The sequence below is a fragment of the Chelonoidis abingdonii genome, chromosome 1 (assembly GCF_003597395.2).
Source record: "Chelonoidis abingdonii isolate Lonesome George chromosome 1, CheloAbing_2.0, whole genome shotgun sequence".
Lineage (NCBI taxonomy): Eukaryota > Metazoa > Chordata > Testudines > Testudinidae > Chelonoidis > Chelonoidis abingdonii.
Window position 1 is genome coordinate 270,624,489 of NC_133769.1, and position 27,528 is coordinate 270,652,016.

Genomic DNA, 27,528 nt, shown 5'->3' on the forward strand with positions numbered 1-27,528 from the left:
TCATCATTGTCCCTTGAGATGGGAAGTCTGGTTTCTGAAGCAATGTCTTGTGGTGGGCATGGTGCTAATCTTTGAAAATGCTGACTCTTGTGCTTTTAGCAGACTCCTATAGAGTACTTAAAACAATGTGTTGTGTGGGATGGATGTGGCATTACATCAATACTAGTGACCTTCTAAGAATATTCAACGTTAACAGATATAGTTATTCTTTATTAAGCCGGTTTATCAAGGAAAGCCCAATCCGCCTGCCTTTTATCTTCCAGGCCAATTCAGCTCTCCCAAAGTTCATAATGGCCCTCACCACACCACCTTTGGCACTGTTTGGGGAAAGCAACTGAGGCTTTCTTCATGCTCAAGAATTGTATCCAAGCTTTCTGCTCATGGCTCTCCCAAAATCTGATTTCAGTTGCCTTCTCCTAGGAGCCTTTCGTAACTGCCTCAGCTCATATATCACAGATTCAGTCTGGGGAGTCATAAATGAGGGAATATTTGTTAAAGATGTAGTGAGATACTGCGGAAAGCAGTAGGAGGCCGCATGGAAGTTGGCAGGAGGAGCACAGGTGCACGAGGGTGCTCTCACCTCCAGGTTACACACATGTTGGCACAGGCTGGTTCTGCTCTTAAAGCGGAGTTCTAGTCTGAAAAGTGACTGTAAAATGCCACTGTATGCATTGGTGTTTGACTGACTTTCAGAACAAACATAGTTTTTTGTAAGGAAAAAGATGTGGGTTCTACTCCTCCCCACCAAATATCCCTACAAACTCAGCCTCCTTAGACTCAAGCTGGATTCCTTCTTTCCACACACCTTTGCCAGTAATAAAGATGACCCAGTTAGGCCCTCGCTGATACTTGTGGACCTATTGCCTTAGTGGGTTTTCACACTTTTCAGAGTCCGAACAATTCTGCTGATATGCCAGCTGCACAAGTGAGTGTGTACCCTGGGGGTCAGGCACACTTGTGCAGCCAGCGCTTTAGCATCCACTGCAGTGTCCTCGCTTCTTTTTTTAAGAGAGAGCTAGCGTACAGCTAGTGCTGCAGCTGAACTGCAGATGACACCACTAGCTGCAGTATAGATGTCCCCTTAACTGTGGTGGTTCTGCAGGGCATGCAGGGGTAAAAATCCATAAAAACATCTTTTTGTCTCCAAGGTAAGCACACATGACTGAATATTTAGAAAGAACAGACCTGTTAAGCAATAAGATGTCTTTTTTACATTTTTGGGAGTCAGGCCTGAAAAGGTCCAGAGGGGGAGCAGGAAAGCAGGAGAAGTTGTCAACCTGGAAAACTTTCAGGAGAGAAGAATGTTTTTTGCAGTTTGTTATATTCTAGCACGCTTGTCTAGTTTGGTTTACTTGTGACTTGTCTGCATTGTTGGAGAGAGAGACTCTGGTTTAACTGGAGTCTTTTGTATTACATTTAAGAAAAATGCATCAAGATACAGGATATAATTATGTCTTGTGTGTCCCGGGTCTAAATTTCTCTCACTCCCTTTTCACAGTATTTGATGTCATTAGAACTCCTCCAGAAAATATTATATTTGCATGGCTACTAATCCATTTTCTCATTCTCTCCCTCTATTTTAAAACACATTTATTTGGGACTGAAAATCTGCTCTGGCTTTTGGAAAAAGCAAGAGCTGACAACTGTTAGGATATACTAGATCCTCTAAGACAGTTGTAAATTATTGACTTTGTTGGTTGAATTTTAATACGCTGTACTTAGGAGAATTAATAAAGAGATCTGTAATGTTCATCCTGCCTTGCTTTGTCCTCAGCCCTGTAATCAATGCTGTCGTGGGTGTTTTGCTCTGTGGATTTGCAATAATTGTGTGATGTGGGATGATATTAACTTGAGATTCACTGCAAGTGAACAATATTTGGCCAAGATATTAACCAAATGATCATACTCTTCATTCCTATAGTGTGCACATGCTAAAAGTGACTTTGTTCTGCTTTTGCTTTTTATTCAGAGTTTAAAGTTTCTGGTTAATATTCTTTTCCATCCACCTCTTGCTGTCTTTAATGTGGTATAACATTCAAAGTAAAGTAGAGTGATGTGCATTTGCGTGGTTCTACTGCTCCTATTTTGTTTAGACTGGAAATATTCATCTGTTCTACATGAAGATTACCGTTATAGTATTGAAGCAGACTTTGTGAACTGTTTCTGTTAGCTGTTTTGCAGTTGGCAGATGACTGTTCTTTTGCCATTAAACTCTTAGGGCCTGATTTTTCAGAGAGGTGTGTGTTCAGTTCGTGTCTGCACATCAGGTGTCTCCTATGTGCATGGCTAATTTTGAAAATCTCAGCCCTGTTTTATTTCTCCTCTTCCTGTCTAAAATGCGTAGCTTTTCTGTGTAGTATGAAATGAGTGGCGCATTTCTCCCCTGACATGGTTATAGGTGAATGATAGATAGGGCTCCATATCTGTCACAGATTCCATGACTTTCCGCAACCTCTGTGACATCTGCAGCGGCGGTGTGGCTGACCTTAGGGCTGGCCCCAGGGACCACCCAAGCAACAGCCGGGGTGGTGGGAGTAGCTGCAGCTCAGTGGCTCCCAGCAGCGGCCCCGGGAGTAGCCAGAGCAGCAGCGGTTGGGTGGCTCTGGCGGCAGTTGGAGAAGCCGCTGCTCAATGGTCCCTGGCAGCTGGTGCCGCTGTCCCTGTCTCTCCCCCTGCCCCAAGCAGCAGGCCCCATTCAGCCCCCCAGAGAAGTGTGCACCCCCCCAACTAAGATTTAATCAGGGGTATTTATAGTACAAGCCCTGGATAGGGCATGGGCCCTGAATTTTTGTTTATTGCCCATGACCTGAACATGACTTTTACTAAAAATACCCAGGACTAAATCGTAGCCTTAGTGATAGATGGAGTGATCCCTTTGTAGAGCAGTTTACATTTATATACTTCGATTAGGGATTCTTGGGATACATGGTCATTTAGGACCTCAAAAGGCCATGGCATTTCCTGTCCTAGTTTCATCACTAAGGGTATGTCTATACTCTGAGCTGGAGGTGCAAGTCCCACTCGAGAAGCGCTCATCACACTAGCGTGCTAACAAGAGAGCGTAGCTGTGGCAGCAGAGCAGGTTAGCTGCACTGAGCACGCATGCAGGGTCCTGGATGGGTACATGATGGGGGCAGCTAGCCCCTCCCACAGCTCGTACTGCTGTGGCTACATTCTATTTTTAATAATAAAATAATTAATTGGAGATATACCTATCTCCTAGAACTGGAAGGGACCTCAAAAGGTCATTGATTCCAGCTCCCTGCTTTCACTAGCAGGACCAAGTATTGATTTTTGCCCCAGATCCCTAAGTGGCCCCCTCAAGGATTGAACTCACAACCCTAGGTTTAGCAGGCCAATGCTCAAACCACTGAGCTATCCCCCCCCCTGCGCATCCCCACCTCCCTTTAGCGCATGTGAGTGTCTGCTTGAGCTGGAAATCACCCCCCACCCCCAGCTCGAAGTGTAGATGTCCTAAGAGAATATGTAGCTGAACTGAACAATAGTGCTAGATGGAGCCAAAGAACTGGAGATGAATGAAGAGGTCTTGGTCTTAGGAAATATGTGAAGTTAAATTCCAATTGCAGATACTAACCTGGTCTCTTTGGACCAGTGAGTTCTTACCTCGGGTCTCTCAAGCTGAAGGGGAAGTAGCCTAAATCAGTCAGCTGAAACTTGTGTAATGGAGATTGAAAATGGACAGGTCTTTTCTTGAGGAAGGAAAGAAGGAAACTACACATGGTAACCAGAGGGCTGTGGGTTGTTTTATGTAGCTGGGTTATGCACTCTAGATTAGTGGTTCCCCATGTTTTATATTGGTGACCCTTTTCACACAGCAAGCCTCTGAGTGCTTTATAAATTAAAACACTTCTTTTTATATTTAACACTATTATAAGTGCTGGAGGTGAAGTGGGGCTTGGGGTTGGAGGCTGACAGCTCGTGATCCCCTGAGGTGTCACGACCCCCAGTTTGAGAACCCCTGCTCTTTCTTCCTTGTCTGGTTGGCCAGCCCAAAACCTGAGAGTGGCTTATTGGTTCAGGACACTGCTTAACTTTTTTTCTCTTGTTGAACCATAATAATAAATGTGAGGTCTCTCCAAAATAGAAGTTAACTTTGCTTTCTTAAGTGCTGCGATATGTCCCCTCAAAAACACCCATGCTGTCACCTTAAAATCCATGCTGTCCATCAGTTGCAGTAGAAAAGCCTAGGCTCAATTAATTCCACAGTGTGGAGCATCTGGTGTATGGAGAATTACATAGAAATGTTCACCCACCACAGCAATCAATGGATGACCATCCCATAGTGATTTTTCTCCAGCTCATGTGGGTTGGTCATTCAGTCACCCGGACTCTCGCCCTTATTTTTGTTCTAAGAAGCAGCAGTATTAAGATCTCTTTATGTAAAGGAACAAAACACTGCATTGATTTCCAGCTTTTTTAACAGGAATTTAATGCACACTTTGTTTCTTTGGCTTATTTACAATTGTACCCATCTATTAGTGTGGCACTATGCCCACTTGCAATATGTACTGCTTTCAACTAGGTACAGGTGCCAGCCAAAGGTTGGTTTCCTTTTCTGACAGAAGATCTTAGTGGGAAGCAATGCAATGTTAAGGGAATGTGCTTCATTAAATTGATTACCTTGGTTGGTATGTGTGTATCTTATAATAATTAGCGCTTATACTTGACAATGTTTTACATTTTCAGAATGCTGTTCAACAGTTAATTGATGGCATTGCCAAGTGTCTTTCTTCTGGATCATTTTTCCAGCCTAGCTCACTACTGACGCTTCTGCATGAAGAATAAAAATTATTGACCCAAGGAAAAACACAAGAAAATATATATTTAAATCTTACAGTACAGTACTGTCCTTTTGAAAGAGCAAAAGGAAATAAAGGGACTGGAATTGCATTTATAAAGGAGAGGAACTTGATTTTTATTTCTCTTTTCATGCTGAGCACTTTCAACATCTAGGAGTGCTTGTACTTAACCAGGGTGTACCTGGAATGCTGAAGATGATTCTGGCTTCTGAGAATCAAAGTGTGCCCAAGAAGTAGTCTCTGCTTCTTGTGTGTATAAGAGAGCAAAAAAAAAAAAGTAAAAGCAAATGTAAAATAGGTGTGATGTTAGCATCTATTTGGGACTATGGCAATTCGAGCTGGAAACTTGAGCTGGTTTTCCCTTGGCCTCTGGCATTACAACACAATAGGAGCACACATCCATGCTCAGGAGAAACATGAGCTTTATCTTACTTCATGTGGAAATTTTGCCCTCATATGTATGTGATGAGGATAGAAGGATGGAGAAGAATAATCTTGTTCCATTGTGGCTATCAATTTGAAAACTTTCTTTGTAGTAGTAGATACTCAACCATGAAATTACTCATCTTGAGGCTTTTAATTTTGCATGTTCCATATTCATCATATTACAATAGCACTCGGAGAGCCCAGGATTTGGGCCATTTTATGTGAGATGTTCTATTTACATGTAGAAAGAGCCTCTGTCCCAAAGATCTTAATTTAAAGCAGAAACCTGGACAAAGGGTGGGAGAAAGGAAGTATTATACCCCCATTTTACATATAGGAAATCAAGGCACACAGAGATCAAGAGTCACAACAGGAGCCCTGTGGCAGAACTGGGAGCTTTGAACTCAATATCCTGAGTCCTAGTCAAATGCCTTAATCATAAGATCATCCTTCCTCTCAAGTAAGCAGAGTTGTTCAGTTTCCTAAGTCTATATTTCCATGCTGGACTGGAATAACCCTTCAGTGGGGTACGTACTAAGCCAAATGCATCCCTGGGTTCACTCATCCAAAACCTTTAGCATAGTTACCCCAAAGATGAATTTGACTTGTTTTTATGTTTATTTGAAATACAGATAGTATACAAACAAAGTCCTTTCTGTTTGGCTGAGACTATCTGGGTGGTGTCAGGGATCAGGGTCTGCAGCAGACCTGTCAGCCAGGCCCTAGCTTCTCAGTAGGGCATAAGGGCTGGCTGTCTGCCCAGAACGTTAGATCTACTCACCTGTCTACGAAGCTGGACCACCAGTACTTGAGAGCCCTTTCAGATTATGGAACAGATTAATCCAGTAACCTTCAGGCTACAGCTATTGGAATCCTTTCAAGGACTGTTCCATATCTCCCTGTTAAAACCACGTACTGCAAATGCCTTTCACAGCCCTACCCCATCGATAACCAGTGAAGAGTAGGAACAATATACAGTATGGCAAATTTTGGACGGTCACTGACTATGGTGAAGGCTTCAGTAATTAATTGACTGGGAAGGGATATGGCTCAGATGAATGCTTGTGGGAATTCGGGGAACACATCCACGACCCTGACCTGCATGCTTTTCACTGCGCCTGATTGAAGAAAACAGGTCCCAAGGCCCGCAGGGGGGAAGTGGAGGGGGCTATAGTCAAGAAACAGGGCCTGCAGCAGAGTCAGGAGCTCTATGACATTGAGGCCTGGTCTACACAAGGGGGGGCTCAATCTAAGTTACGCAGCTTCAGCTATGTGAATAACGTAGCTGAAGTCAATGTACTTAGAGCTACTTTGGTGTCTTCACTGCAGTTAGTGGACAGCTGACACTCCCCCATCGACTCTGCCTGTGCCTCTCTCCCTAGTGGAGTACTTGAGGTGACGGGAGAGTGCTCAGTGGTCGATTTATCATGTCTGGCCTAGACACGATAAATTGACTGCCCGCTGGATCGTTCACTGCCTGTTGATCCCGCGGATAATGTAGACAAGCCCTCAGTTACAATGTTAATTACTCCTGGGGAATTCTGTGCCACTGCACGCACATAGAATTCATGTTCCCTGCAGATTTCTTTGCTTCCATGCAGAAAAATGACTTTCTGATGGGGAAGCAAAGGGAGGCTTCAAGAGCGGTCACGGTCATGCGCCCCTCCCCAGCAGTGTAGGCACGTTAGGTTGGGTGCCTTGAAGCAGCTGGTGGAGAGGTAAATCACTGCTAGGGGTTGGGAACGGGGGAGTGGGGCTGGGGACACCCCAGCTGGCTGCTCCTACCTTGTGCTGGGCTCAGCATAACAGGACTTCCTCTTCCCCTACAAGGAGCAGCTGGGCCCAAGTCAGACCCACCCCCAGAAACCTCCCCTGGCTGCAGGAAACTCCAAACCCCACCCTGCTTCCTGCCCCCATCACTCCTCAGCCGTGGGGAGAGGGATCACTGTACAGGAAGCTGTTCCTCTGTTCATCCAACCCCTGTGCATCCAGCCTCCTTCATACCCAACCCCCTGTCAAGCCTCATCCCCTGCACCCAGACCATCCCTGCACTCGAACCACCACCCTGATGACTCTCATCCCCTACCAGGCAAGCCCCCTGCACCCAAACCCCTCCCATGCTGAGCCCCAACCGTAGGTCCTGGAACTGGGAATGCTGCGTCACCCCCTGGCTTGGAGTAGTTTGCATCATATAGAGGGTTTACAGTTTGGTTCGATGGCTCTCAACACCTCCACTATACAAATTGTTCCAGCACTCCTCGCCCCAACCACATTCACCTTCAGAGTCCCATTGCCCCAGCACCTGGAAACACCCCCCGCCCAACAAACCCCTGTGCATCCTGATCCGCATCTGGACCCCTGACTGAGCCACCCACACCCAGATTGCCCCAACAGAACCCTCTTGCCCCACACCTGGATCGCCCCGCACTAAGCCCCTCCACAATTAGATCCTGCTGGACCGAGCCTGCCTTCCCTGCAGCCTCACCGCCGTGTCTGTGTCCCGGGAGGGAGGGGCTGCAATGTGATCTCCCACCTCCATACAGCCAGTGGTCTTTGCTCCTCACTGCCATGCTGGATTCTCCACATTTATTCATTGACAAAATTTGCAGAAATTTAAAATATTGTGTGCAGAATTTTTATTTTTTGATGTGGAATTCCCTCATGAGTAGTTAATGGAGTATCCTGATGTATTCCTTAAACAAATCAGTCTTGCAGGTGCTTTTAACCCAGTGCACCTTTCAGATTAAGCAGCAGTTAAAATATGACTCACATGGATGATACCTCACATATAATAATTAGGAGGAATTTTATTCTCTGACAGCCTGGGAGACTGGCCAATAATAACAGACCTATAGCCGGGAATGATAAACTTGTGTCTACTGAGGGGGGGGGATTAGTCTTTGAAGAGAATGTATTGTGGAAACCTATGTGGAGCCTCTGCCATATTAGAATTGGAGAGACTAGAATGTCTGCCAAACAGGAAGATATCTAATGTGTCTATGGTGCATTAAATAGCTACTGCCAAGGGATTAATGCAAGTAGATTGCTATTGGTACCTTCTAGTCTTAAAAGGTGAATCTCTCGCTTGGCATGAGAGAGAAGATTTAAAGAGAAAATGAATAGTGTTGTGTTTCATAAAGTAAAATTTCTAGTGTTAATTTAGGTTAATGTACCATTTTATGTCATATTTTACATTGACAGATAAGGAAGGGAACCATTTTTCTATACTCTGGGTACTGGCGAGTGTTCTTCTTGGTGCAATAGCCATGCTGTGCAAAGAGCAAGGAATTACAGTACTGGTAAGGTCTCTTCATAACCCACTAAATTCTGTCGTGAGCATCCATAAGCTACTACTGCACGCATGCTGCTACAAATCTTCTCCACATCTGTGAACAACGTAGACTGTGCTTCTGTGCTAGTTAGTCTGTTAAGAAAATTGGCTTATGAATGTTAAACATTGACCTAGCCAGGCTGTGTGCCCAGTGCTTCTAATGTGATTCCTTTTGTGCTTGTTTGTGTGTCTCTCAGAGTAGCTTGCATGTACTTATAGAAGTCTCTGCTTGCCTGCTTTGTAGATATTATAATACCAGTTTTAGTTTGTGCCATATTGGATGCTTGTGTTCTTGCATGTCTGACTGTCCTCTCGGGCCCACGATGCCAGCAAATCTACAGAGGGATTGTTTGTAGATTAAATGAACAAGACTGATAAATGGCTGATAAAGAAGTTTTCGTGTGCCCCACATCCCTTTTTTTTAAAAGAACTGTTGACACTGCCTAGTTAGAAGTAGCTGTTCTGCTTATCGCTTTTATTAATTCTCTTCCTTAATTTAAATAGGAGCCTTCTTTTTTTGAGTTGATGTGCTTCTGTATCTTTGTACTCACCTGAGGTCGTCCTGTTACCGATGACCCTATTGCTTCAACAGTAGCCTACTGAGGTGCCAAAATTGGGGTGTATTTCTACAGCTGGAGAATGGCTTCAGCTAGAACTGGTAGGGGTGGAGTAGTACAACAGTGGTAGTAGTAGTGGAACAGAGGAATCTTTAAAGAATGAAGAACCTTGTTCATATTATTCTTGGTATAAAGAAGAGAAAACAAATGACAGAAAACATATCCGGGAGCGTAAGCAGAATTGTTTTTAACTAGACTACCTTTTAAAGGCATGTGTGGGAGACACAGAAGTGGCTCTCTAACTTAAGGTGTGCTGTGATTGTTTCTCATAGTAGCATGACAATAATGTTTGAGTAGCAGCCTCAGCTTTTTATTTTCTGGCCGTCTTTGTTGGATGTTGCTTTGTTAGGATGATGATATTCGTCCTCAAGCTTGGGGATAACGGTTTCACAGTAAGAGAAGCACAGGCCAAAGGGAGCAAGAACAAGGGTAAAGACGAGCCATAGAAGCCACACACAAAAATAAATAGTGCCTCATGCTGAAATGCCCCTTTCCAACTGGATCCCTGCCTCCCTCTCTTCCTCAATAAGCCAACCATGTATACTGCCTGCTGGCCTCCTTGCATGGAGTCACTCTGAGGTTCATGCCAGTTTCCCTCTGATTCCTGTGGCTGACAGAGAGTGATTTGGTCTTTGCCTCTTAATGAATAGAAACCCTTACCCTCACCTAGCAATGTGCTTCTGCTAGTTCCTCGTAGCCCTTAAGACACTAGATCATCTCCAAAGATAATATTAGGATGCTACCTACATATCCGTCGTGCATAAGTGTTAAAAATTACTGAACATTTTTGGTGGGGTTGGGATGTATTTGACATAGGATATGCCATGAAAATAGCATGTCAGAATAAAATGTTTACTGGAGCAGATGGATATATGGGACCTGATTCTGATCTTGTTTTCACCAATGTAACTCCATTAACTTCAGTTGAATTGCTCCTGATTTTAAGGTTTTGTCTGGCAAAGTGCTGAGAAACAAAGGCCCTCAGATCCTATAGAGGTCTATAGAATTTTGCCAGAGGTTTTCAGCACCTTGCAGGATCGGGCACTTACATGGGTGTAATTCCAGTGAGAATCCTGCCTGGATCCTCTATAACTCTGTCTAAGCCATTGCTCTGGCAACCTGTGTGACCATTTAAAAAGAAAAAGGTGATTTGAACCCATCCAGCCAAAATATGCTTGATGCTTCACTGGTGCACAGTGAGAGGTAAGGGATGGATGACTTTTAAAAATCCACTTTATTGCACTAGTCCCTATGACTGCAACCCCTGGGCTGCGAAAAGGGTTGGGAGGGCAGAGAGGAGGTAATGTTCTCATGCCGCCCCCATTACACATGCATAGGCCAGGAGGCTGCCTGGCCAAGCACAAGGGTGCATGCGGCATCTTGTCAAGTGCTGAGGCATGGTCTCCTTCAGTGTTCTTTCTTTTTCTTGGAGCACTGACTCTATCCATTTGTAACAAGTTCAGAATCAGAATTAAGATGCACGATTCACTATAGAAGTAGGATTTTTAAAATACCCTTTTAATAAATGAATTCTGCTTTCTCTCTTTCTCTTGGTTATTTAGGGCTTGAATGCTGTATTTGATGCTCTGGTGATTAACAAACTAAATATTTTGGAACTTATTCAAAAGGTACTACATAAGGACAAGTTATTGGAGGTGAGTGTGCTCAGTCTCAGTTCATTCTAGCTGTCCAGGCAACAACAAAGATGCCATTTTCAATTTTGTATGTGCTGGGAGTGCAGTCAAAAACTAGATATAATTTCAGAGTCAGCAAAACAAGGCAATGATCTGGAATGTCTTTAAGCAACATGAGTGATCATGGTAGAGCACCGCTGTACCCAGCAAGACTTAAATGCCTGCATTTCATAGCTCTCTTCACAGCAATATATAAAGATGTCCAAGTATTTAAGAAAGCTGGCTCGAACATATGGAATCAGTCCAAGACCTGTCAAATGGATATTGACAACATCCGATTCGCAAAGCGAAGAGTGAATTATTTATTCAGGTTTACAAAACAGATTTTAAGGCCGAAAAAGCAAGAGTTACAGCATGCACAGAAGTACTTGTTATGTAAGAGAATAATTTTCTCTCTTGGCAATCCAGCTCAACTACTTTCTTTCCCCTGAACACAAATTGCCAAGAAAGAAAGAGACCTTCTAGTATCTAGACCAGGGGTCGGCAACCTTTCAGAAGTGGTGTGCCGAGTCTTCGTTTATTCACCCTAATTTAAGGTTTCGCGTGCCAGTAATACATTTTAACATTTTTAGACGGTCTCTTTCTATAAGTCTATAATATATAACTAAACTATTGTTGTATGTAAAGTAAAGAAGGTTTTTTAATTGTTTAAGAAGCTTCATTTAAAATTAAATTAAAATGCAGAGCCCCCCAGACTGGTGGCCAGCATCCGGGCAGTGTGAATGCCACTGAAAATCAGCTCACGTGCCGCCTTCGGCACCCGTGCCATACGTTGCCTACCCCTGATCTAGACACAGAAGCTGTGAGTGAGAACCCAGTTAATCCACTGGCAGTCACTGGAGGATAAACGTGTCTACAGTGAACCCTAATTCATCCATTATCAGCTCAGATGGAATCTGGCATGTCACATGTGCAGTGGCAAGCAAATCCCAGAAATAACAAGCATTGGGTAAACTTTTCACTGCAACTGGATAGTCCATCAAGAGAGAGGAGAGTTACTAATGACAAACTAATTATCTGTGGAGGGTTCAGCAAGGCAGAAAAATCTTCATTGGACTTTGCATGGTGTAAAATTGCAGAGAACCGTTGCTCCTCTGGTGCTTAGTTTAAGACCTGTGGGGCTTCCATTAACTCTGCAAGGATGAAATGTGAATGAAAGACCCTTTGGAGCTTAAGGAGGGATGTCAGTAAATGGGAGTGGACTCTGTAGAATTGAATTAGCCATTTTGGGCAAAAATATCTAGCTCAAGGGAAAGGGGTAGTTCTAGCAGCAAAAAGGAATGCCAGAGCACTCAACAGTGTAAGCTGACTAATGTCAGTCAGTTTAAGAGAAGTGAGGAGTCTTGAGATTAGTAGGGGGCTAAAGCAGAACCACTTCAGAGTTTTATTGAGGAAAATGCTTCAAAGATAAGCCTTTTGTAAGTGAAGCTCTTTAAAATCTGAAGAGTTTAAAGCAGTGGTCTCCAACCTTTGTGCCCAGTAGCACTTTCATGTTTTCAGAAGCGTGTGGCGGGCGCGAACAGTTTTTCAAGGCTTATTTTGTATTTGTACATTAAATAATACAAAAACCATCATATTTAATATAACATAATATATTAATCCAGAGAGGAGAGAGAAGCTGGAGAGAAGCTGTGAGGACAGAGAACATTGGCGCCCGCAGCCCCGGAGTTCTCTGCCCCCGGCAGGCACGGGACCGTGGCTTCTCTCTGGCTTAAGCCACGGCCCTGCGCCTACCAGGAACCGAGAACACTAGCGCCTGCAGCCCCAGAGTTCTCTGTCCCTGTCAGGCGCGGGGCTGTGGATTGTCTTTCCTGCTGGGCAGTAGGCGGGCCCTGCGCCTGCTGGGAACAGAGAACACCGTGTTCACAGCCTGAGTTCTCTGTCCCCATCAGGTGCGGGGCTGCGGCTTCTCTCCCCTGCTGGGCACTAGGCAGGTGCACATAAATGCCCCGGTGGGCGCCATGGCGCCCGTGGGCACCACGTTGGGGACCACTGGTTTAAAGTATTGTTTTGGTTTACAATTTTAAATCATTAGGGCTATGTGTGGAAAACTTCAAATGCCAGTTATTTCATGAAAATATGATGGAAAATATTAATAGCTCATTAATTTTAACTTCTCTCACCTACCAAAATTGTTCTGATCTGTGCATGGAAATGTTGGATACAGACGGTTTCAAGTTTCTTAGAATTTCTTCCCCCATCCTTTGGGAGCCTAAAGAAACATTAAACTTTTTTTTACCACAATTTCAGTTCCAGACCCTCTTTTCACACTTAAGCCTCAACCCTTAGCATAAGAATTGGAAAAAAGAGCAGTGACATTTCTTCTAATTTTTGTTTATTTTAAATTTTTCTCTCCACCATGATGATTTTCATGAAAGATAAACTTCCCTAACCATGTAGTGGAGAGTGACCTGAAAATGAGGTCATAATGGAACACCAAAGGCAGTCTTAAGGATGGAATTCTTGCCTCGTTTCTCCATAATAAATCCTGTATAAACTGCAGTAGTACATTTTACAGTAAAATATAGGTTCCTAAGTTACTTGGGCTTAGTCACACTTTTAATAATTTTACCACAGTGTCCTCCTTTTCCCTAATTGTTAACTGTGCAACTTTCATTTATCAATTCGTATAATTTTTACACGGAATAGATTTAAATGGAGAAAAACACTTGTTTTGGAACAATATCATATAAAAATATCTGTTTAAAACAGAATGCTAGTTAAATATTTCAATTGTATTTAATTGAGATGTTTTTAAAATTAAATGCTCACGGTACATTATCATTAATTCTCAGAGTATTGATATTTCCAACATGCTGCATGCATACTTATATGTATGTTCCTCAAATCCCCTGACAGAAACTGACTTGTGAAATAACTTAAACTTCCAGAGATTGTTAGAGACGCTTCTTAAAGAAAAATTGTTTCCTTTGTAATTCATTATCAATAAGATTTTGTTTGCAATAAGTCTTTCTTTTCAAATTTAATCAGTGAAGACCACAAAATAAAACCAGAGAGAAGGGAATCCTCAGCCTTTATTATTTTTGTTTCTTGATTATTTGTTTCCCAAAGCTCCTACAACAGTGGCTGTCAAACTTTTTTTTACTGGTGACCCCTTTCACAAAGCAAGCCTCTGAGTGCGACCCCCCCGCCTTATAAATTAAAAACACTTTTTTGTATATTTAACACCATTATAAATGCTGGAGGCAAAACAGGATTTGGGGTGGAGGTTGACAGCTCGCGACTACCCCCCATGTAATAACCTCGTGACCCCCTGAGGGGTCCTGACCCCTAGTCTGAGAACCCCTTCCCCTACAATATACATATCAGATGCAGTGCAATCAGAAGGCACAGTCCTTCTGAAGAGCTTCTTTCTTATTCTTTATTTATAATAAATATTTTTGCCATAAAAGCAAGTAGATACCCATGCAATAGAGAGTTTGGTTTAATGGCTGTAAAACATTTAGTCCCTTCAATATTTAGAATGCACAAATACCATCTTCTTTCCAGCTATTTCTGTTTTAGGTGGGTGGGAACAAGATCTGAAGGTGTTAATAATTTGTCCTGTTGTTGTTTTCTCCTGTAGAATGTTGGGTTGTTTAAAAAGGGACTCCTCTTCAGAATAACTCTTCTGTTGTCTGGAGGGGCCACTATGCTCTGCATGCGCTGGAGAATTATGGGCACAGGACCACCTGCTTTTACTGAAGTAGACAACCCAGCTTCATTTGCAGACAGCTTGTTTGTGAGAGTAAGTCACAAACCTGTCATACTTCCTCAAGTTCCAAAAAACTGGGTCTTTAAAAGGAAAGTTCAATTTTACTTCAGCACTTCAAAAAAAAAACCAATAATAAAATGAGTGTTTCTTGTATTTGTGGACTGTATGATGAATAACCTTTTTAGTAAATCTTGTGTGGTTTTATTTAATGTACTGTGTGTTTTCTTCCCCTCTTTTCTATGTTCTTGGGAGAAAGGATACAATCCTTTTGCTGTCCTTTTCCTTAACAAATATTGAAAGTTGGTGGTGCACTTTTCCTTCACCTTTGAATAAAATAACACCATGTTCTGGCTGGGTACGTGGCTTTGTAATTTTTTTTTGTGCTTTGCCTACAGTGGGTATGTCTACACTGCAATAAAAGACCCGTGGTTGGCCCAGGTCAACTGACTCAGGCTCGTGAGGCTCGGGCTTCAGGGCTATAAAATTGACATGAAGCTGTTGGGGCTTGGGTTGGTCCCCAGGCTCTGGGACCCTCTCCACTTATGGGGTCTCAGAGCCCAGGCTCCAGCCTGAGCTCAAACATCTACACTCCAGTTTTATAGCCCTGCAGATGGAGCCCAAGTCAGAAGACACAGACAAGCTGTGGTTCTTTATTGCAGCATAGACATACCCAATAATAAAGCTGGGCTTTTTTCACATTGCCTCATATTTTGGGAGATTGTCCCACGCAGATGTAAATACATAGAGGACTGTCTACAGTTGGATCTCCCATCCTGAATAGGAGAACCATCCTGTGCATGGAAAACGTTTTTGATAAAAATAATCATATTTTTAAAAAATGCAAAATGAATGGACCCGTACGTACTTAGAATCATGCAGCATTTAAGTTAGTACACTTATTATTTTACAAGATACATTTTGGGGGTGGAGGGAAGGGAAACAAAGAGTGCTGAAGTTGGATTTTGGGTTGGGGTTTTTTTTGGAAGTAGTATCAAATAAATGTTTGTTTTCCTTTGACTGACAGGCTATAAACTATAATTACTACTATTCATTGAATGCATGGTTGCTGCTGTGTCCCTGGTGGCTGTGTTTTGATTGGTCAATGGGCTGCATACCCCTTATTAAATCAGTCAGTGACTGGAGAATAATTGCACTAGCAGCACTTTGGTTCTGCCTAATTGCCCTGATATGCCAAGCTCTGTGCTCACAAGACAGCCATAAGAGAAGGTAAGAGACAGTGCTGAATTTTAAATTCCACACTAGGTTAAGTACAGTATTATTTTGTTAAATCCAGTACTGATCATTTTAACAGTTCAGTGGAACCAATATCTAGCAAATGTATTTCAAATAAATATTTTTAGCTATTGCAGTTTCATCCCAATTTGGGCATTGACTGCTGGGAGGCAAACTTGTAGAAAGAGGTATGGATGGCTGCTTTATTTTCCTCCTGAAGTGGCATTTTGAGATCCTTAGCACTGTAGGTGGTAAAAAGTAATTTGTGGTCAGAGCAGAGTGTAATTGATGTATGTTGTGCCCCTCTTTTTTACAATTCTTTTTTTCTTTCTTTTGTAATAACAAAAAAGTGGCCTTTTTTGAAAAGATGTAGTGATTCTGGCTTTTGATTAAAAATAAAATGCTATCCCAGAATGATTACTCTTTTATCAATGAAGGGTTATTGAGAAAATAATTGGGGGGGAAATTGTACTTCATAGAAAAGAAAACCAAAAGCTTCTGTAAATAAAAGCTTTTAATACAATAAAAGAATTTAACATCTCTCATGATATGTTTAGGTTGCACCTTTTGGATGTCCTTAACTGATAAATTTGCCAGCTCTTTAAAATTATATAAACAATTTAATCCCAGTGCCATCCATTGTTCAAATTTTGATCATCTTCTGCAGTGCCAATTTTTCCCTCTAAAATGTAAATCTATTATATATTTCCCTTTTCTCCATGCTTTTACCAGTTTGCACAGCCTAAGTCTACTAAGTCAATACTCTCTCTCATTAATTTACAGAGACAAGAGTCTAGTGAGACACACACACCAGGGTATACCTCCCTGCAAGCCCACGTCCCATATCTCCCTCCCCCAGACGTGTAAGAACGCGTGGTGGAAGGCTTTCTGCACCCGCCTACTCCTCCACACCCCTGCCGAGATGGATAAGTAAAATAGAACATTTTTATGACTTGTTCATAAGCCAACTCTATAATTCAGGGGTCAGCAAACTTTGGCTCCCAGGCCATCAGGATAAGCCGCTGGCGGACCGAGATGGTTTATTTATCTCAAGCATCTGCAGGCACAGAGGTAAACCTAAGTAAACAAAATGTCCCAGCGTGCCAGCTGCTTACCCTAACGGGCTGGGACAGCAACTGGTGGGGAAATTATTTTTGGGGGCAGAAGCTGGGGTTCAGGGGAGTAACCCCTGTGACCACCCCCCACATGACCCCACCCCTAGCTTGGGACCCTCACACTCTCCCCATCCCATCCCTTCCAATCTTATCTGAGGAGGGCCAGGGGAGGATGTCTCTGGTCTGGCTGGAGCTGCTCTGGCAGTCCGGGCAGTGCAGCCACAGCCTGCTCCGGTGGGCTGGGCTGGGCGGCACGGTGCGGCTGCAGCATGCCAGCCCCAGAGCTACAGCTCCTTCGGAGACTGGGGGGAGAGCAGCGTGGCCAGAAGCGGAGAGACTCTGACCCTGCCTCTTCCCTTCTGGCTCTGCTGGCTGTGCTGCCTCTCCTTGCTCCCTCTGTTGGGGGGAGGGGCTGTGTCCTACCTCTCCCTCTCTATACCCGTTCATAAGCCAGCCCCATTCTCTGGTGCTTCCCCTTTTTACTAAGAAAATTTGGCTTATGAACGATTATATACAGTATTAACTAACAAGGAACTCCTTACCAAACTACCAGACAAAGCTGTTCTAGTGTGGAATTTAATTGGGTGCTAGTGGCTCCAGGTTCTACAAATCTCACGATGGATATGGGGGCAGTACCCCCTGTATGCCCCCAGGCCTGCTCGGGAATCTTGGCAAGAAGTCAGAGTCAGAGCCCATTCCCCTCATCCACATTGGAGGTAGGAGAGATGGGAGCCAGGCTGCACGAGGCATGGATCCCTTCACTCTGCAAAGTTGTGTTTGAGGCCCATGCCCAAGAAGCACATTGAGTTAAGAACCTCATATAGGACTGTTTCTTAACTCCTTTTTCCCTCCCCACCCGCTGGAACCAGCCAGAATTGCAATATATGTAATATAAATCCCTAAATCAAACTGCTTGGATGTTTGATGGAAGGTGGAAAAAACCCCACATAGTCTTGCACCATGTAGGGAAAAAAATTCCTTCCAGACTAGGTGACCAGACAGCAAATGTGAAAAATCAAGACGGAAGGTGGGGGTAATAGGAGCTATATAAGAAAAAGTCCCCAAAATTGGGAATGTCCCTATAAAATCGGGACATCTGGTCACTCTATTCCAGACCCCAAATAAAATTTGGCCAGCAGCATAGCCCCTTAAGGATCTAGTATACTAAGAGGGGTTGGGGTGGGGCTGGAACAAAGCCAAAATGGCTACAGGCCAGCCATGGACAGAAACAGTGGTTTGAGCATTGGCTTGCTAAATCCAGGGTTGTGACTTCAGTCCTTGAGGGGGCCATTTAGGGAACTGGGGTAAAAATCTGTTTGGGAATTGGTCCTGCTTTGAGCAGGGGGTTGGACTAGATGACCTCCTGAGGTCCCTTCCAACCCTGATATTCTGTGATTCCTCACCCTGCCTCTGCAGTTGGGAGCTAGGCAGTGGGTCTGTCCTGATCTAGCCATTCAATGGCAATCGGAGTGTGTGGGTCAGACTCAGACCCTGTTAGAGCCAAGCCACTCCCTCCCCTCTCCTGGAAGGGAAGAGGAGGGAAGACCAGTGAAAGCCCAAATTTCTGCCTCCATTCCCCACCCAAGGGAGGGGCAGCAACTCAGAGAGCCAATGAGCCAGCATCCATGATCACCTCTAAACTAATGAAATAATTTGGAAAATGCAGTGAAGGCCTAGCACATTGGAGTGGGGGAGGGAGGACACCCAATTTTGGTTTCAAGTTCCCAAAAGTTTATTATAAATAAAAATTAGTGTAAAAATAAATATTTTAACATAATATATAAATACCTTGATGGTGGCTCTCTTTATGATGAACATGGCGGCTTTCTGACATGAACACTTGTCGTCTTTGATTGGTCTTCTACTGCGAAAACTGGTTATTTCAAGCACAGTTTCTTCTTTAGCATGTTTATGAAGCATCTTTGAGCTGGCTTTTTTTAAAAAAAAAAAGTCAAATATTTTACCTTAATTGGTCACTTATTAGTTTCAAAAATTTGTGTATAGTTGTAATCTGTAGTTTTATTACCTGTATATTTGGATCAAGGAGAACAGAATTAATGTTGGTGTTGGTCCTGTTTGAGCAGGGGATTGGACTATATGACCTCCTGAGGTCTCTTCCAACCCTAATATTCTATGATTCTATGAATGATTTCCGGTTTATTAGTGTAATTTTGTGTCATGGAATCCACGTCTTGACTTCAGTTTAATTTTGTGGGAAGTGTGTCTAGATTTTCAAAGAAGCCCATGAGAGTTAGGCACCCAGAGCCCATTTAAATTCAATGGGAGGTAGACATGAATAGGTTAAGTCTACATAATGGCTCTCAATGATTAGTAAACAGTTTTTGTATATTAACAAAAGCACTTTTTCATCTAAGTTTTGTTGCTAAATTGTGAGTCTGTTTCTTATTTCCAGAATTCTTACACTGGGACTGGGATTTCTTATTATCCCTTTTCTTCCTGCAAGTAACCTGTTCTTCCGAGTAGGATTTGTTGTTGCAGAGAGAGTCATCTACCTCCCCAGTATTGGCTATTGTATGCTACTTACGTATGGATTTAGTCTACTGAGCAAACAAGCTAAGAAAAAGGTACTAACTAACGGTCAATAAAACTGACGACCAAGGCTAGTGGAGGAACTTTAATACAATGATGATTAACCTATATCTCCTTTCTTCAAGAAAATGCTTGCTGCCGCTGTACTAGGAATCTTGTTGATCAACGTGCTGCGCTGTGTTATCCGCAGTAACCAATGGAGGTCTGAAGAACAGCTTTTTAGGAGTGCTCTGTCAGTGTGCCCTCTTAATGCTAAAGTAAGTTGGTCACACTCACCTTTTATTTAGTTCTTTAATGTTCCACATGGTGTATACATTGCAGTACAGCATCTGATGTACAATGCTAGCCTAGTGAAAGCACAGTCTAAAATAGACATCTAAATTATAATGACAGCATAGTCAACTTCTCAGCCAGTGCAATTTACAGTACTTTAATTCAAAACTGAAAAAGATGAAAATAAATTGACTTCAGTGCAGACATCCAGTCAAATAAGAAAAGACCAAATACTTAAATACGTAACTAGTACCATCCATTGAAATAGTTGCATACAAAAGTGACTCTTTTCTGCAGCAATCTCATAATCTGTGTAAAAAGAAAAATTAAACCATAAAAGTGTATTCAACTGATTTGCTGTCTTGTATTTTTAGAATCCTATTTTTGTCTCCTTCAGTGGCATTAGTACATTTCTGCTTTTTCTCCTGTTAGCTGTGCTGCCTCTACAGGGCTATGGGAGAATGAACTGAATCACTCATCTCAACCGAACTGCTGAGTTTGAGTGAGATCCTCACTCCTGCTCCTTGACATTCATTAAAATGGCCAGAATGATGAAAAGGAGCCCAAAAAGCTTCCATTGTGGACAGGGAATGATTTCCCCTGGTGGCAGGCACTGCAGAAAACTGCCAAAGGCTGCCTTCGGAGAATCCCCTTGCAACCCCTGACATAGGGGGAATGCTGGGGTGAAGCTAGAGGGGACGTGTCAGTGGTGGGCACTGGGATCCCATAGGGCAGGCCTGAGAGGCTGCCATAACTTAGACAGATCCCCATGGCTATCTAGGTTTTGTTCTAGGCCTCTTTAGCTCCTGGAGCAACCCAGTATCAGGAGGGTTCAAAGGTGGCTAAAAGCCACGGTAAGCCCTCCACATTCTTGGGCTGCAAGTTCTGTGCTGCCGCTCTTAAGAGGTGCAGGGAAGAATATCACCATTTAATACTAGCATTGATGCACAAACCAGAAAGAATAAAGCTTGAATTTTGATCTCAAGTTGAGTTCTAGAACTGGCAGCGAGGAAGAATATTCACCATCTCCTTATTTGTAAACTATTACATTTTTGCCATTTCTCTTTGAAGTATAGCTGCAGTTTAAATTTCATTCACCTTTTGCAACTCTAAGCTGAGATTTCCATTGGGCAGCATCCCTGTAGAAAAATATCTTACCAGCTTACATAATTTCAGAGCTCTGTAGTCTAGAACAGTGCCTTAGAAAATGTGGATCAGGACCCCGAGGCCTTGTGGCGTTTAAATGAAATATTTGAACTTTCTTATTTAAAAAATGTAATAAATATTCAACTTGGAGAAGCGAAAAATATACAAATTAATGACATAGAGCTATATAGGGGTCACCTTTAAAAAGGATCTTTTGCCAACATTTACAACAAGGTGGGGTTACCTCACCTACCACTATTTCCTTATCTCAGTAAATGAAAAAAAAAACAAACACGTGTATCTGAGGTTCTGTTGTGTGGTAACTAGGCAACCTTTTGCCTTGCCCATTTATTGAGGCATTACTCTCACTGGCCTGCATAGTTTGGCAGTAACAATCCCAGCCCCATGCAAATGCATTGACAAAAAAATACTATCTGCTAGTCAAGATTTGGAGTATTTTTCCCCCTCCAATCCCACCCCTAACTCCTTGGTGGTAGTTGCTGTCAGTGAAAGAAATAGGCAATATCATTCCAGGACTGCCTTCTGATAAATAACATAGGTACTTGGACCTTACAAGCTACAAGAGCTATTCCTTGGCTGCTCTCCAATTTAGAGTTGTGAACTATCAGGTCTTGACATGTGGTGGGCTCACTCATCCTTGAAGCACCCTCTTGTGTTGGCATGGGATGTTGCTGTTGTCTTTGACTTCAGTACCTCCTGCTGATTTCCTGCTTCTGAATCCAGTGGCCCAGTCCTCTGGCCATGTCACAGAGTTCAGACCACTTCCAAAATATCATGAACAAGTGCAAATGTATATAGATAATTCTCCTGCCCCTTTGGGCTGCTGAAGTCATCTCCTTGTACTCCTGTTTTAGGGCTTCCTTTGTAGGAGTGTATGTGACCCCTGTAGAGGACTTGCCCCTATTATCTCTGTTACCCTAACACTGGGCTTCTCTCAGCCAGAGGCACCTGTCTCTTCTGCAGTCTCTCCCCTCACTTGAGCTTCTTCAATCTACTCATTTTGTGGCTTAGCTCTGCTCCCTCTGGCTAGGAGCCAATTAACTATTCACCTGCTCCCTCCAGAGCTGCAGAGCATGACTAATTGGGTGCATTCACTAGCCTTGCAGGTGATGGGGATTAAGCTCATCAAATCATGGCAAAATATGACTTCACAAATTACATTACATTTTCACATTTCACTGAGCATTTGCCTCAAAACCAGAGGGAGCAGTTACAAGCCCTCTTCCCAGAAGGCCAGTTAATCATGAAGGCTTCCTTTCAGATTTCTCTCAGTGTGGTACATACAGCTTCACATTCGATGGCAACTGCTGTAATCATGCATTACATGTCATGGCTGCAATCTTCTGGCCTTGCCAGGGAGATATAAAATACCATGGAGAACCTTCCTTTTGAAAGGCTTAAGCTTTTCATGATGCCATGAATGGTTCCCTCTGCTCACTCAAAGACTCTAGGGTGACTGTGTGTGATCTCTTGGCATCTGTATACCTGAAACAAAAAGAAAATACAGCACGTTGCAGACAGCACAGTGATCCCACCCAGTTGACTACCAAACCTCCCTCACACTGACTGAACCAACCACATTTTCCAAGAAAGGGTCACCATTTACAGTAAACTCTGTTGGCGACCTCTTCCAAGTGACCTTTTTGACTTGCTTGTCAAAGGTCATGAACCACCCTTTAATCTGGATCCTGTGCTGCACCAACCCATCCTGTGAAGAACGACACCTCTCCTATTTCCTACTTTCCTGGGTGCTCATCACCTTGGACAGATCGATCCTAGAAGTGGTTTTGACAGGCTATTCCATCCAGTTCAGCTCCATGCCTCCCTTCCATCCTCCTCCCCCTGTCCTTTTTCAGAGACTCTTCTCATGAAGGCTTCTTAAGGCAGGAGTACAATCTCTCCTTCTAAAGTCCATCAAATCCATTCCACCAGACTTTACTGGAAAAGGATTCTACTCCGGGTACTTCCTGGTTCCCAAGAAAAGAGGGGGATGGAGACCAATTTTGGATCTATGGACTTTTGAACACCTTTGTCCTCACACAGTGAGCCAGGATGGTAACTCAGGCAGTGATCATTCCATTTTAGATCCAGGGGACTGGTTAGTTACCCTCTACCTCGATGTTCATAGTTTCATATAGGTCTGAACCCATCCCACAAATGCTTCCTACAATTTGTTGTTGGCTAGCACCACTTACCATACCAGGTCCTACTCTTTGGCCTTTCATTCTCCTAGAGGGTATTCACAAAGGTCTTCTCAGCCATTGCATGAGAATAATTCATCACTTGAGAATAGTTGTCTTTCCCTATGTGGATGACAGGTTCCTCAAGGTTCGCACCTTCCTTAAGGTACAGTCAGCAACCAACAAGGCCCTATTTGTCTCTGCCTTAAGGTGGAGAAGTCTACTCCAATACTAGTACAATGCATGGAATTTGTTAGAGCCATTTTAGACTACACAACTGCCAGAGCAAACCTGTCCTCAGGGAGGTTTGCTGCAATGTCCAGCCTCATTTCCAGGCTACAGCAGAGCCCACAAACCACATCAAGGGCCTGCTTTCAGCTCCTGGGTCATATGGCAGCCTTCACATTTGTAACAATCCATGCAGGTCTGCACACTCAGCTGGCTCAGGTCCCTCTACACTCCCAACAAGCACACACTGTCTCAAATCCCTCAACTGATGGAAGGATCCACAGAATGTCTGTGGTGAAGTTCCATTCTCACGTCCCTCCCTCATAAAGATTATCGGCACAGATGCCTCCCTGTTGGAGCACTAATTTTCAGGACTTCACTGCTCAGGGCAAACAGACTCACAAGAGGTGTCCCCCATATCAACGTTCTCAAACTCAGAGCAGTCCGTATTGTTTGTTTCCACTTTCTATTCAACATCAGAGGTCACTCAGTCAGACTAATGCTAGACAACAGGGCAGCAATATACTATACAAATGGTTGAGGAGGACCAAGATCGCAGTCCTTATGTGCAGAGTACATAAAGCTATGGAATTGGTGCCTATCTCACCACATAGAAATCTCAGCAATTTATTTTCCAGGACTACACAACATCTTAGCAGACTCCTTGAAGAGGTATTTCAGTCAAGACCACAAGTGGGTGTTGAACAACGCACTCTTTCAGGAAATCTGTCTCACCTGGGGCTCCCCAGAGCTAGATCTCTTTGCAACACCATCCAATATGAAGTGCTGGCACTTTTGCTCGAAGGGAAGGCATGGTCGGAACTTGCTGAGAGGCACCCTCCTCATCCCTTGGCCTCGTCTCCTGCCATACACTTATCCCCCAATGACCTGGCTCCTCAAGGTCCAGTACAGAAATGAGAGGTTGGTGATCATTTTTATAGCACCATTGTGGCCCGGGCAGGTATGGTTTCCTGATTTGCTTCACCTGTCTCTGTGACCACCTCTTCACCTCCCTCTGACAGCAGACCTCCTGACCCATCCCAAACTTTCATTGCTTTACCTCAGGGCTTGACTCCTTGATGGCTCTTAGGCATACTACAGGAGTGTTCTCCCAAGATTCAGACAGTACTACTGAATAGTAGAAAACCCACTACAAGGAAAAATTACCTGGAAAAGTGGAAGCATTTCCAAGCCTGGTGTGCCCAATGGTCCACGTCTCCTCTGGAGTCTCTCCTTACAGTCTTTATTACCTGCTAAATTTAAAAAGCCACGGGTTTGTCACTGAACTCTGTTAAGGTTCACCTAACTGCCATTACAGCTTTTTACCCCCCAATCAAAGGGTTTTCAGTTTTCGCTCATTCTACCATGATGAGATTCCTTAAGCGTTTATTTAACCTTTTTACTTATGTAAGGGAAGCTACTCTGCTTGGGATCTTAATTTAAGTCCTTAGTGCCTTAAGGGGAAAAAAATGTTTTAAACTCTTGGGGAATTTTTTTTCTTCATCTGTCCTTCAGAATCTCGTTCCCTGTAGCCATCTGCCTCTTCCGGAAGGGTAGGATTGCTACGAACACTTATGGCTGATCCACCCTATACAGTGTTCTATCCTATTAAGGCGACTCTGTCTCCAACTTCATTTCCTACCTAAAGCTCTTCTGACTTCCACATCAATTGCCAGTGTTTTACCCAAGCGTCACACTTCCAGAGAGGAAGGCAGTTTTCATGATCTGGATGAAAGCAGGGCTCTTGCTTCTACCTTCGTAGGCCTAGGCCCTTCAAGGATTCTCTCAGATTAGTATCTTTCTGCAAAAGAAACAAGGACATCTGATTTCCACACAAAGATTATTGAAATTGTTTTTGGGGATGCAGTCTGGCATGCTATGTAGCTTTGGTGGTACATTCCCCACCTAGCGCTGACTGCCCATTCCACTAGGGTTTAATCCATCTCTGTTCAATCGCCCTGCTGAAGAACATACCTATCTTGGACACTTGCAAGGCTGCCACCTGGTCAGTAGTGCACACATTTTCCCAACACTGTGCTATCATGTATGCTTCCACTGACCTGGCTTTTGGCAGTGCTGTCTTCAATATGCTCTACACTTGCCTCCTCGGCACTGTTATCTGCATTGAGGCACTGCTCCAGAATCTGCTCACACGGAGCATCCATAGGGACAATAACTTGAAGGAGAGATGACTTACTTGTACAGAAAGTGGAGTTCCTTGAGATGTTTTTCCCCTATGCGTGCTCTACTACCTGCTCTCTTTCCCCTCTCCTCTGGAGTCCTTGACTCTGGACTTTGTGGTTGAGAAGGACGCGGACTGGCCCCTTCCTATAATTGCTCTCATTCCAGAGTATGAGAATATGAAGGGTCCAGACACTGCTGGCAAAATCTCTGATTAAAAGTGCATGGGTATGGTGCACACATCCTCACATGGAGCTCCCATAGGGAGAAACATTTTGAAGAATTCCAGTTACTGTATGAGTAAGTAACTTCTCCTTATTGCTGTTCTCTTTATTGGGATATTAAACCACCTCTCTTCCCCCCTGAGCATTTGAGTCTGGGCTGCAGATTATTCTCTTTATAGATTTTTAAAATAACTCTTTTGGAAATGCTCAAATTGCAGACAATTTTAAGTTATGAATGTCTTGTTACTTTAGAAAACCACAAGCTGTTTCTTTCCTTTTAAGCAACACTATAGCAATCTACACAACACTGGTACCATGAACAATTCTTATTTCTAAATAGTTTTCTCTAATAAGTACTCTAAACAAAACATGTAGTTCTGCAACAACACAGCCATTAAAGAGGTAGAAAATATTTACCCCTTTTTGCCTTTCAGAGGATAAATGTCTGGCTGCAAGAATCATTTTAAACTAGTCCCAGAATTTTAAGAGTTTACACACTGGCAACTATCTTCCTGTTCCTGGATTGTCTTTAGAAAACTCTAATCATAAAAAAAAAAAAAAAAAAAAAAAAGAATTGCAATGAATTTATTTATTTACTAGTAATACTTTCAAAATAATGAACAAGGAAGGTTTTTTTGTTACTCCCAAATAGCCAGTGGCTTCATGAAGTCCGTTAATGGAGTAGTTTAGATGGCAGTTAAGGGGCAGCTGGTTTCTGTGTATATTCAGCATCCAAAATTGGTTCGCCTTGGCTCTCAATGCATGCCTGTGTCTTTCATCTGTTTTCAAGTGGTTGCTGACAGAAATGCTCTCAGAAGCATCTCTAGGATAGTCTCTGGCATTCTGCCTCTCCCTTTGTCCATGCAACTATTGGATGGTGGTTATGCTTAATCTGTACCTCTCAGGATTCTGCCTCCACTTCATACTGTTTCAGCCTCTTCTCCAGTCATACACCTAGGCTATTCATCACACTAATCTCTAGAATTTCACCTCAGAACATCTGTCACCCTGGTATCGCCACAAACAGCTATCATATAGCTTGTAGCTCTTCCGCTTTTTCAATGCAGATATCAGTTTCATTTTAGAGTTTCTAGTAATCTGGAGATTGTTTGGAACCTTTTTCTGAAAATGTGGTGGTCCTGCATGCTCATCATTTCCTGCTGCCTTTCTCTCCCATTTTCTCCAAATGTGTACATTGTTTGCCTTTTCTATTTCTTTTGTTTGCCTTCTGTTGAGACAGCCTTCTCTGGTGCTGAAACTGATGCTATTCGAAGCACTAAGCTATGGAACTTGTTGCCCAAAGGCTGACTCCCAGACCCCTTCTGCTATACTCTGTTGTCTCTCTCTGGCCACACTCAAAGCCTGCCTCATTTTGTTTACATGATCAGCAACCGTTTATCTCGGCCATCCAATTCCTTTGCCACTTTCTTAGCACTGTCTAGCATGGTTTTGTCATTGTATTTTGACACATTCCTTTCTACTTCTACTACTCTGAAAGACATGGTAGTTTATATCTCATTTTCTTAAAGGAAGAACTTTTTTTTATTACTTTAATACAAGTCAGACTTTCTCACTATTCAAATTAAATAAAAATGTATTTTAGAAGTGTTTATTTCTAATTTGTTTAACTTCTTATATAAGTAAGAACAAGTTGTTAAGATGGTTGGAATCTATACTAGCTTCCTTAAAATTAATTTATTTTAAACTTTCTTTTTGTTTTTTGTAACAGTGAACTATTTCTAAGCAGTTTGAAAGCCTCCATCACCATGTGGTC

General features: G+C 43.1%; 1 protein-coding gene across 2 annotated transcripts in view; it reads left to right on the forward strand.

Moving 5' to 3' along the window:
• TMTC4 (transmembrane O-mannosyltransferase targeting cadherins 4) overlaps nt 1-27,528 on the forward strand; it is a 69,880-nt gene that overhangs the window by 18,603 nt on the left and 23,749 nt on the right. For both annotated transcript variants that reach the window (XR_012655000.1, XM_032790277.2), the window contains exons 6-11: nt 8,448-8,545; nt 10,757-10,849; nt 14,475-14,636; nt 15,628-15,830; nt 19,365-19,536; nt 19,627-19,758. Coding sequence is in view for 1 of the 2 variants with exons in the window: in XM_032790277.2 (XP_032646168.1) it covers nt 8,448-8,545; nt 10,757-10,849; nt 14,475-14,636; nt 15,628-15,830; nt 19,365-19,536; nt 19,627-19,758 (860 nt within the window). In the remaining variant the exon portion in view is untranslated. The remainder of the gene's footprint in view (nt 1-8,447; nt 8,546-10,756; nt 10,850-14,474; nt 14,637-15,627; nt 15,831-19,364; nt 19,537-19,626; nt 19,759-27,528) is intronic.